The 12,479-nt window shown below is 37.8% G+C and overlaps 2 protein-coding genes across 2 annotated transcripts; both read left to right on the top strand.

The window, feature by feature from the left end:
- Positions 1-419: 419 nt before the first annotated feature.
- Positions 420-8,867, top strand: LOC147870273 (putative pentatricopeptide repeat-containing protein At5g09950). The gene is made up of 2 exons (XM_087331197.1): positions 420-3,079; positions 6,706-8,867. Exons 1-2 carry the CDS (start codon positions 614-616, stop codon positions 8,656-8,658), a joined length of 4,419 nt encoding a protein of 1,472 aa, XP_087187323.1. The 5' UTR covers positions 420-613; the 3' UTR covers positions 8,659-8,867.
- Positions 8,868-9,000: 133 nt separating this feature from the next.
- LOC147870274 (uncharacterized) lies at positions 9,001-11,545 on the top strand. Its single transcript, XM_087338626.1, has 2 exons — positions 9,001-10,082; positions 11,270-11,545. Exons 1-2 carry the CDS (start codon positions 9,798-9,800, stop codon positions 11,351-11,353), a joined length of 369 nt encoding a protein of 122 aa, XP_087194752.1. The 5' UTR covers positions 9,001-9,797; the 3' UTR covers positions 11,354-11,545.
- Positions 11,546-12,479: the final 934 nt, after the last annotated feature.

Genomic DNA, 12,479 nt, shown 5'->3' on the forward strand with positions numbered 1-12,479 from the left:
CCCTCGTTCCTAACATTTTTGTTGTTTCTTTGAACACCCTTGGCTCATTTGGCCAATCCATCACAGGTTTTTCTTCTCAACTCATATTAGCTATTTGGCCACTTCATCCCCTTTCACATCTCACACTTTTGGAACAGATTGAATATATATTTATTAGTTTCAAGCAACAATTTTAGATTAAAAATAAAAAATGATTTCCATGAATAGATAGCACTTATATTTCCATATACTTCTATGATCGATAAGCCTGCCTGAAACAAGTGAATCACTACATCAAAATCTTCAAGATGCATCACGATTGGGTTTTGACCTCGATGAAGAATTATCACAAAAAAACAATGGGCGGCTATGACGGATGTTTTCCCAACAAAACATATTCGGATGACGTTTCAATATACATAATCGAGCATATTGAAACTACTAGATAAGGATTGTAGATCGCAGAGTTTCGGTTACCTCCGGTAATTGAGAATATGGGAAAATAAAGAAAAGAAGGGGGAATATGGAAATTTTCTTACCAAATGAGACGATTTTTATTAGTTGAGTCTAGGCGGATCAATCATATCAAAACACACTATTGAGAAAAACTCATGTGAAGGAGGAGAAACAGAACATGATGGAAGTACAGGGACCTCTGAGCCTCTCAATCATCACTCCACTCACGAAAGAAAGCCATTCTCTCCCTGTTCCTTTCTTTGGATCAATCCAAGAAGAAGAAGATGAAGACGAAGACGATGATGATAATAAAGCAGATGCAGAACAGAGTAAGATCGCTAAGAAGGCCAAAAAAGCACATAGTGATGCCTCTCTGGTTGCATCACTGAAGGCTTGTACTCAACAAAAAGACCTTGCAAAAGGTATCAAAATCCATGCTCATACCATCGAGCGAGGTCTGTTTAGAAACAATCATTATATCACTAGCGCTATAGTAAATATGTATGCCAAATGTGGTGCACTTTTGAAGGCGCAGGAAACTTTTGATGGGATATCGTCTCGTAATACAGTGTTATGGACTTCTCTCATTGCTGGATATGCTCAACATGGCTGTGGTGAAGAAGCTCTCACGTGCTTTGAATGTATGCAAGAGGAAGGTTTTCTTCCCGATACGGTCACGTTTCTCTCTATTTTGCGAGCATGTGGTAGCTTAGGATATGCTCATAAAGGGAAGAGAATACATGCTTTGATTGTCAAAAAGGATGGTATTTTGGACAAAAATGTCATAATTGGGAATGCTTTGGTGGATATGTATGTGAAATGTGGATCGATGAAAATGGCACGAGAAGTGTTTGATGAGATTCCATTTAGAGATACTATTCTATGGACCACACTAATAGCAGGATATGCTCAACATGGGCTTGGTCTGGATGCATTCAAATGTTTTGAAGAGATGCAATGTGAGGGGTTTTCTCCCAATGCAGCCACTTATGTTTGTGTATTAAAGGCATGTAGTATCATGAAATTAGGTGCTGAAAAAGGCCGCGAAATACATAGAGAGATTGTAAAGGATGGTCTTCTTGGAAAAAATGCTTTGGTTGGAAATTCATTGATTGATATGTATGCAAAACATGGCTTTTTAGAAGAAGCTCGAGAAGTGTTTGAACAGATTGTTTTCTGGGATGTATGCTTGTGGAATACGCTAATCGCTGGATATGCTCAACATGGATACAATGAAGCAGCATTGAGTTGTTTTGAAGAGATGCAACAAAGGGGGGTTTCTCCAGATCCTACAACTTTTATCTGTATTTTGAAAGTGTGCGGTGCTGCTGGATGGGTCAAGAAGGGTCAAGAAATACATTCTAGAATGATGAAAGAAGGGTTTGTACAAAAGAAGGATTTAATGCTGGCAAATGCAGTAGTGGACATGTATGCCAAATGTGGTGCATTTTCAAAAGCACGAGAAGTATTTGATGAACTCCCAAATCGTAATGTGATCACATGGAATGCATTAATGACAGGATATAATCGGCATGGACATGGCAAGGAAGCATTGGAATGTTTTGAGCAATTGGTGCAAGAGGGTCTATCTGCAAATGAAACTTCTTATGTTTGCATATTAAAGGCTTGCACTAGCATAGGTGATATTGACAAGGGGCAAGAAATATATTTAGAAGTTGTGAGGAAAGGTCTTTTGAAAAAGAATATCTTAATTTCCAATGCAATAGTGGATATGCTTGTAAAATGTGGTGCACTCGTAAAAGCACAAGAGATCTTTGATGAGCTTCCAAGACAAGATGTCATATTGTGGACAACATTAATTTCAGGGTATGCTCAACATGGGTATTATGAGGAAGCTCTGGATTGTTTCGAAAGGATGCAACACGAGGGTATTTCTCCCAATACAATCACAGTAAGTTGCATTTTGAAGGCATGTGGTGACATAGGTGCAGCTGCCAATGGCCAACTAATACATTCCAAGATTGTGATAGATGGGCTGGAAAAAGATGTTACTCTCAGTAATGCTTTGATTGATATGTATGCAAAATGCGGTAAACTATCTGAAGCAAAAGAAGTGTTTTATGAGCTTCCTAGCCATGATATAGTATGCTGGACTCTCTTAATGACCGGATACTGCCAGCTTGGAAAGGACAATCTTGTCTTTAGTGCATTCCATCAAATGATTGAAGGTGGTATAGTTCCGGACTTGATCATATTTTCTATTATACTTAATGCGTGTTGTCATTCTGGCCGAGTGATCGATGGCCAAATGTACTTCAATGCTATGAACAAAACATATGGCATTATTCCAACTTTAGAACATTATACTTGTATGGTCGATCTTTTTGCACGAGCTGGATTCTTTGAGCAGGCCATAAAAGTGATTGATAATATGCCATATTCTGTGGATCTTACAGTTTGGCATACTTTACTAGGTGCTTGTAGAGAATGGGGAAATGTGAATCTTGGAAGACTAGCCTTTGAAAATGCAACACAGTTGGATGGGCGGAATGCTGCAGCTTATTTATGTATGAGCAACATTTATGCAGCCGCTGGGATGCAAGAAGAGGCAAAAAAGGTCGAATCTATGAGATTGCAGAGAGGAGCAGAAACAAATAATTACGAGAAAATAGTTGTTTCGGCCTGACATTTAATACTGAGCTGAAGAAGTTTTATAGGTTGTGCCCTTTAGATACAATGACCGGAGCATTATTGAATGAAAACAATAAAATCCAAATGCATTGATTTCATATGAAGTGAGGAGGTTGACCGAGTAGCTTGAACCTGCTCCCCTCTCCTATCCACAAATGGCAGAGATGATTGACAGGAAAACAGTCATTGTTGAAAGAATACACTTAAACCCAAAAATGGCAGTACTGGGGACGGGGGGTTGACCTGATGGTTTGGATCCTTCATGAATGAAGACCTATAGGTTTGGAGTTCAACTGCCATCTTTGTTGCCACAAATGTTTATCTAAGAGTGAGAAAAAGTTGTTCAGTGACTGAGTCTACTCTAGAAAAACATCAAAAGGCTGTTATCTAGCCTCCATTTGAAATGATAAAGAAAGTGCCCAAATGATCATTTCCCTGCTGTGATGGGAACTTAAAAACAGTTTCCTCTCCAAAATCCACCTTCGTCAACACCAGAGAAAAAATTAGTGGGATGAAGAGTCATCTCCTAGCAGGTACATAAAAAGAATGTTCAAATCTCAAAAAAATCCTCTCCTTGTATGAAGCAATGTAAAGTCAAAATTTAATCCTACAACTAGAAAATCACAAGTACACGTATAGGTAGAAGACATTTGAAGAAGCCATTCATAATAGAATGAGTGGATTTTAGAGAGTTTTTCTCGAGAACTAATATGACCATAAAACCATTACTACAAGAAAGAAGATAAGTAATAACAAGATCCCTACATAGTGGCACAACATTTGATCCACTCAAGATCTTGAGAGAGAGAGAGAGAGAGTGCCTAACATTGTAAGCGGTATAAAGGTAATGTTTATAAACCTTTGTACCCGCTCAAGTCAAAAAGGGATACAACTGTAATGTTGGTGAAAATATTAACCTTTTGAGTTTTTTTTTTCATTTTAAGATACTCCTTTGAGTTAAAACTTAACACACACACACACACACACTCTCTCTCTCTCTCTAGTAAAAGCACACAATTATATTAATTGTATATAAAATCCACTTAGTTACACCATTTCTTAGTCTCCTCTACCTATCATATGTCTATGTAATGCCATTAAAAACCTTGAATATGCATTTGAGGAAATGATCCCCACATGTTCTAACATCCAAAAATTCCACATGAGAATACCTTTCAACTTCTTTATATAGGCTTATACCCCATGTCTATTATCAAACATCAAAGCATTATGCATATTCCAATTGTGTTGTAGGCCCCAATAACGTAAAAATTGGAACATCATTTGAACCATTTTGAACAAGCAACAATGGGTTAAAACTTGCCAAATGTTCGATAAGTACTTCCAAATGGTACACGCTATAGGAAAATTTAATGAACCTATGTGTACTATCCTCTAATGGAACGGTGCAAAAGAAACAAGTGCTAGACCCTAGTCCTCGTCTCTCTAAGGCCGAGCCTAATGGGAGCCCACCAATCATGACTTCCATTGAGTAATGACCACCAGGATACTTGAATCTTTGTTTTCCCGTGCACCAATCCTTCATGCTCAATAAAATATTGCATCATAGATGTCCATGGTTGATCTTATTGACATATATATCGTAATAATGCAAATCTATGAGCCATCAAATGCATTTCCAAATCCAATATTGCTGCACCACCTAACCTTTTGGGAGTAGCCAAATGGTCCCATGAAATCCATGTAACTCCCATCATTTCTCCCTTCCGCCACAACATGAACCGAATAGGTTGTAACATGTTTTGTAATGCCTTCTTAGTCCGAGGTAGTAAAGGTAAAAAATATAATAACATGGGTATCAAGATACATTGCACCACTTTGAATCGTACATGAAAGGGCTATAATTGAGGCTTCCATAACATAAATTTGTTCTTCAATTTACTACCAATCCAATCAATCAATTGAACATTTGCAACATCAACACCCAATGGATAACCCAAATGTCGATAAATGGATCCTTGTGGTATCACTGACCCGTGCCATCCCAAACATTCCAAATCATTCTCTGTACAAGAAATAAGGCAAGACTTCCTCCAATTTATATACAACCTTGAAGCCACAGCAAATTGATCCCAAACTTGCATACTCCTTTCAAGATTTTCTTTTGAGGCTTGTAAAAACATAAAAGAATCATCAGCCAATGCTTGTGCCACCAATTGTCCACCAAAAGGAAGATGCAAACCCACAATATCACCACTAGCTGCAAGATTTGACAACATTACTAACAAAGGATGTATAACAATAACAAATAACAATGGGTTTAGTAGAGATCCTTGCCGCACAGATATAGTAAGAAACAATTTTGGAGTAACTCCACCATTAAGCATCACACGTGAGGTTGCATTTTGCTCTAGCAAAAAGATAAGTCGACACATACGAAGACCAAACCCCATATTATACATCACACCTTAGAGGAAAGACCAATTAACATGATCATATGCTTTTTCCAAATCTAATTACACTATAATGATTTCTTGATGGGTATGTCGAGCATAATCGGTAGCCATTTGAACATTCAAAACATTATGCAATATATTTCTACCTGCAATAAAACCATGTTGAGATGGATGAATAAATTGATGTAAGAATTTCTTAAGTCTGTTAGATAATATATTTGCAAACACTTTGTACAACCCTCCCATCAATGAAATAGGTCTCCATTGATGAAATGACTTCGGAGATGGTACCTTTGGTATCAATTTGATTAAGCCCACCTTCCAACTTTCAGGCATGAAACCAGAATCTCAACATTGTTAAAACATTTGTGTGAATTGACTCTTAAGCATGCTAGCATACTTCTTAAAAACTTCATTTGTAATACCATCCCCACCAGGGCTTTTACCATTTGGAAGGTTTAACAATACCTTTTCCACCTCAACCTCATCAAAATCATCATCCAATTCTTGACAAATATTTTTATTCACGACATACCCAATTACATTATAAAACTCTTGTCGTGCTTTCAACACATCCTCATTAATAATCAACTCTGGCCCAATCAATTTCTTAAAATGAGTAGTACATAACTCAATAATCTTGATTGGGTCTACAACAATGTCATCCTCTGTGTGTGTGAAAACACAATTATATTAATAAATGTTTGTGAAAAAAATACTACAATGGTACTACAATTAAGTGTGGTCATCACTACAAGGGTAGTGGGACATGTTGAATCACCAATAGGCAAGACACTCTACTAAGGAAAGAATTCTACTAGCTCCAACAAAGAAAATTGTCACATTGGTAGTCCCTTCAATTTTCGTAGATATGGTCTAACTACATACCTACCATCATCTTAAAAGAGCATTGTGCATGTTCCAATTATGACACAAAACTTGGGGTCTGCAATATTAGTCATGCCCCATGTAAAGCTCAACCTCTCGAAGTTTACTATTTTGGGGGAACCCATGGCATCAACCAGCCACTTTGTGTCCAATATGTTGTCTTATTGTGGTTATCAATGATCAAAAGGTAGATAGGAGACCATAGTCTCATTGTGAGCATCGGCGATCAAAGAGACACGCACACTATGATAGAATGTAAAGTTTAAGGTCGGAGCAAATTAAGCAAAATCTATGAGTAAAACGAGTGAAGTAGGAGTGGGACCAACAACACATTGAGCTTTCACTAGGGGCACGATTGCTCTATCAAATACAACAAAGGAAACAGAGGAAGGGGAGAGCTCAGGGGAGTACCATTTCTAATAAGCTTGTCTATCTATATATTCATGGTGATATGTACAATCCTCCTCATCCTCCTTCTTCGGCTCAAGAAGAGCTCAGAGGCCATGTCCTCTATCAAGCTCAGAGAGTTGAAGAAACTCTAAAGCTTGGAGAAGTAGCGAAACAGCCACCACAACAAGGCGTCAGAAAGAGAGACAAGAAAATTCACTATCAATTTCATGAAGAAAAGATAAAGCTCCAGGAAAACCATGTAAATGATTTCGCGCCATCTTCTCTGTCCACTTTATTGAAGACGTGTGCGAGGCTCAAAGACCTTAGCAAAGGAAGGAAAATCCACGATGAGGTTATCAAGAAGGGGTTTCTTGATAAGAGCGCCTATATTGGAAGCTCTTTAATAAATATGTATGCTAAATGTGGTGCACTTTCTGAAGCTCGAAATGTATTTGATGAGTTCCCCTCACGAGATGTCGCCTTTTGGAATGCGATTATTGCCGGATATTCACACCATGGACATGGTGAAGAAGCACTTAAGTGTTATGAAGAAATGCTATTGGATGGTTTTTTGCCCAATCCGATCACTTTTGTGTGTATATTGAAGGGTTGTGGAAGCATTGGAGCCATTGAAAAGGGTCGTGAAATACACGCAGAAATTGCGAAACAAGGATTGATTCACAAGAATGTCTTGGTTGCTAATGCTTTGTTGGATATGTATTCCAAATGTGGCGCACTTGTAAACGCACAAGAAGTGTTCGATGAGCTTTCAAGTCGAGATGTAATGCTATGGACAGCACTAATTGGGGGGTATGCTCAACATGGGCATGGAGAGAAAGCGTTAAACTGTTTTGTGCATATGGAGCATGAGGGTATTTGTCCAAATGCATCAACTTTTGTTTGCATTCTAAAAGCATGCGGTAGTATAGGAGCTTCTGATCGAGGCACGGAAATACATAAACGCATTGTGAAAGAAGGATTGCTAAAGAATAATATCCTTGTTGGCAATGCAGTGGTGGATATGTATGCTAAATGTGGTCTAGTTGCAAAAGCAAAAGAAGTATTTGATGAACTCCCCATTCGGGATGTATTCTTATGGACCACTTTAATCACAGGGTATGTGCAACATAATTATGATGAGGAAGCATTGAAGTGTTTTGAAAGCATGCGTTGTGAGGGTCTCTCTCCTGATGCAGCTACATTTGTGTGCATATTGAAGGCTTGTGGGAGCATAGGAGCAATTTCTAAAGGAAAAGAAATACATGCTGAGATTATCAAGAAGAAGCTACTAGAGAAAAATGTTATTATTGGTACAGCTTTGGTGGATATGTATGCTAAATGTGGGGAGCTAATCAAAGCACAAGAGCTCTTTGACACTCTTTCAATTCGTAATGTAGTGTCCTGGACCGCAATAATTGCCGGGTATGCTCTACTTGGGATGGAGAATATTGTTTTTGGCCACTATACGAAAATGATAGAAGAAGGCGTAGTACCCAATTTGCTGACTCTGTCGAGTGTTCTTAATGTGTGCAGTCACTCGGGTATGCTTGTTGAAGCCCAAATGTGCTTTAATGCTATGTGTAACAACTTGGGCATTGATCCAACTTTGGAACATTATAATTGTATGATTGATCTTTATTGCCGGGCAGGCCGTTTTGACAAGGCTGTGGCAACGATGGAGAATATGCCATTTTCGGCAGACCAGAAAGTCTTGCATACCTTGTTGAGTGCTTGTCAGAGATGGGAAAATGTGAAACTTGGAAGAATAGCATTTGAACATGCAATACAATTGGATGAAAAGGATGCTATAGCGTATGTATGTATGAGTAATATTTATGCAGCAGCTGAGTATAAAATGGAGGAAATTGTGAGGTAAAACCCTAACTGAAATGGAACAATCTACTCAGTTGGGTCGGAGGATATTATAATATTCCAGAAACTCTTGCCTCCAATATGCTAAGCCAGATGTATGCATGGATCAAGGAAGCCTAAGATTATAGCAAGCAACAAGATATTACATGGTAAAATCACAAATTCAAAAAATTGTCTATATATGCCCATTTCAAAGATTAATTGTGAATTAAACGCATGAACATCATGATATACTGGTAAAGCTTACACCACGAGTTCAAGCGGATACATCTTAAACCATGTTCCTCGTCAAACGCTTCAATATTACATTTCACCATATGCATGCTCGTTGGACAAAATAGTACTATAAAAATTTACAAATTGATCTAGGGAATAAGGCTCATCTACATTTAAACCTCCACCCCATTTGTATCCTCGGAGCTTGTGGTCGTCACTTTGTTATGTCAATTCATAGTGAATTGTGACCAAATCAATGAAGAATAATTAAAAGATTGGCGACAAGGATTTTCTATCTTCATATGAGATCATAAATTAAAGAGCCTTTCAAGTAACGAAGGAAAATATGCGCCTTTGCCATATAAAGGACTAACCATTGCTATACCCTTTAACTTAGGTTCACAAGAATTAGGAGCATGGTCTTGATTGACATGGTGGCAATTGCACAAAAGTAAATGTCGGTATCTTTCCATGGTACATTGTTGGACCATAATATTTCCAGGCGGACATAGACCAAAACTCAGCCAAGTGGGATCGACTTATGCCCAACCAAAGAGGTATATCTTTCTCTACCTAATCAGTTCACCTTTGTTTCTGTTATGAACACCACCGTATTGCTTTTCGATACCCTTGGTTTGCGGATCATAATTTAGAAAGCCATAGTCTTAGTATTGCTAGTATTGTCTCGTTTTCAAATTTGGAAGTGATTTGTAAAGCCACAGTTTTAGGAGCACGCAATTAGTGTGCATGAGATACTCATTGCTTGGATACCCAAGGCCTTCTGTTGGTGGTAGGTAGTGAGAGAAGGGCTTAGCCCATGCTAGAGGATTGAACTCGGGTTCTCTCAATTTTATGACTTGGAGGCTACCAAAACCAAGGGAAGGGGACACGTGGCAGTCGAAATGATGCTAAAAACATATTACATCCATGCTATGCATACAAAGAAAAAGCTTGTGTTTTTTTGTTCATGCTCTTCTAGAGAAGAAAAACAGAGAACAGAACAGAGTGTGTGATATCTCTATGGCCGGGCCCAGATCTGATAAGGATGGGATGGTTGCTAAGGCAGCAGGGCTTGTGGTGTTCGGGGGTGTGGCATGGAGCCTCTACAAGTCTGTGGCCCCAATGATCTTTCTCAACTCCAAGGTTCCCCACGGCCAACCCTACCACATCATTCAAGGAGACACGCTTTTCTCCATCGCTCGCAGCAATGGGGTAAAATCATACTCTTTCTTTCTCCTTTATCCCCTGTACCCGAGTGGTGGGGTATTAGGCTAATCAATGCAAGTTCATGGGCTCATCATATCTTTGCCACAGTGTATCCAATTAATGACCTCACGGTTTTGCTTCTTTCTCATGTGGGTTCATCAATTTACTGCTCTTTTTTCTTTGTAGAAAGTATTGAAGTCTTAAGAGATTCTCCCATTATCTTTTGTTTTTGGGTTGAGAAACTGGTGTTTTTTCCTGTCGTCCAAAACCAAGCATTTAGATCAATCAGGGCAATCTCTCTTCGTTCAATTGTTGTCTCCAAATCAAATCAACTCTTTTTGTTTTGTACAGAAGACTATGCATTTGTTGAACCAGAGAATTGAGATCAAACTGATTTTCTTTCTCGTCTAGGCTTAGATTTTCATTCTACAAAAAAACATGCAGTTAAATTGTCGAACGTGTAGTAAGCTTCCACTTTATTCATTCTTTTTTTCTGGCTTGGTTCATAGCACTGTCTTTTGTAGTTAGTTTTCTCTTTGCTTATTACATATTTTTTCGCGTGGTTTAATGCTTTATCTGCATTCTTAAAGCTTTTTCCTGCACATGGATTCATCTATTTTTCTTTCTATAAAAGAGCATCCACTTGAATCATAGAGATGGGATATATTCTCTCTTTCTTCACCTTTTGATACTGTTTTGAGCTAAATAACTATTTTTCGCTTTCTGCAAGACGTATGCATTACTATTTTGAGCTAAATAACTATTTTCCGCTTTCTGCAAAACGCATGCATTTTTTTAATCAGGAATATCAGTGTAAACTCTTATCATTTTTCAGTTTCAAAACACTGTAAAGCATGTGCTTAATCAGATAAACTGAACCCTAAACCCTAAACCCTTCTTTCCATTTGGGTGCAAAATCACTGTTTTTTGCTTGCTACAAAAAACATTGGTGTAACCTCTGTGCTCATTCTTTGGGTTCAAAGCTCCTGTGATTGCTCCTCTGCTTATTGTGAAGAGCGATAGATACATTCTATTATTGTCTTTGTAGGTCAAGTATGACTGAGTGAGAGGGTGTCATAAATTATACATTTGCATTCAGAGAATGGCTCATGGTATGGTCTTCACATGGCTTGTGTTTCATTGATTGCCAATTGTTGTCATCTGATTTGTTTTTCCGGATTACCTGATTGTAGGTTTCTGTGGATGCCTTAAAAGCTCTAAATGGACTTCATGAAGATGACATTTATGCAGGGGATACCATTGTCATACCTAAATGAAAATCCTTACAAAGGAGTCAGTCAACTAAAATTTGTAATACACCAAATGCATAATGTGTTACATTTTCATTAGAGAAGTTGAACTCTGGTGGAGCCAAACCCATTCTTTTGGGTTTTCAACATAGAACTTGTAAAGAAAAAGAACTAGCTGTTTTTATCCTTCAAATAATGAAGTGGCATTTTATTTGCTTTAGGGATGTAATTTTTTATTATGGTTTTGTGATGCATGATGAGAGAGTATTCATGTTGTTGCACGCAGCAACAATCTGGTTCTGTTAGACATGATGAGAGAAAGTGAGAGGTAAATGAATGTGTACTCATGGTGCATTGGTGGTTCCCAAGACAATTTGATAATAACATATATCCATCTGATATGGATTGGGAAATACTTAAATTGCCAAGTTTATTCAACTATTTTGCATTTATGAGAGTATTCGTGAAACTTGCTACCATTAGAAACATTTGTACAAAAAATTTATTTGCTCAAACAAATCTGCTAATTCTCTGTTATCTTCAGAATGCTTCTGTGTAATTGCATTTATGAGAGCATTCGTGAAACTTGCTACCATTAGAAACATTTGTACAAAAAATTTGTTTGCTCAAACAAATCTGCTAATTGTTTGTTATCTTCAGAATGCTTCTCTTTACACAGACCTCCTTAACAACTGGATCTCTTTCTGCATTTTAAGTAAATCCTTGTCAATACGATTGACATTTCTAACATTATGGCAATTCCATTTAAAAAAGATGCTTTCTATCATTTCACATTCTGAATTTTCTTGCCTTATATTGTCATCTTCTGTTCAATAAGTCTGTCTAATTCTGTTCAATGGTGCAGCATTAGTCAATTAAGCAGTATTTAGAACATTCTCTACATCCATAGGTGGGTGGTCTCGGTTCAGAAACATAAATTGCATCTGCATCTTCTGACTACATTGAGATAGCTACCAATATAGTATTTAATCTTAAGAAGGAAACTTAAGAAGGAAATCCTGAGGAAAATGCTAGTGGATATCTCCCCTACAGGGTATGTTGAATCAAGTTTTGTTATGCTTTGGGTATTAGACAAGAGGGGGGGTGAGTAAATAATAATAATTTGGAATCTTAATACGATATAACATGGAGC

Source organism: Azolla caroliniana, unplaced genomic scaffold, assembly GCF_043228905.1.
Source record: "Azolla caroliniana isolate FFs.n. ecotype wild unplaced genomic scaffold, voAzoCaro1.0.p SCAF_1, whole genome shotgun sequence".
Classification (NCBI taxonomy): Eukaryota; Viridiplantae; Streptophyta; class Polypodiopsida; order Salviniales; family Salviniaceae; genus Azolla; species Azolla caroliniana.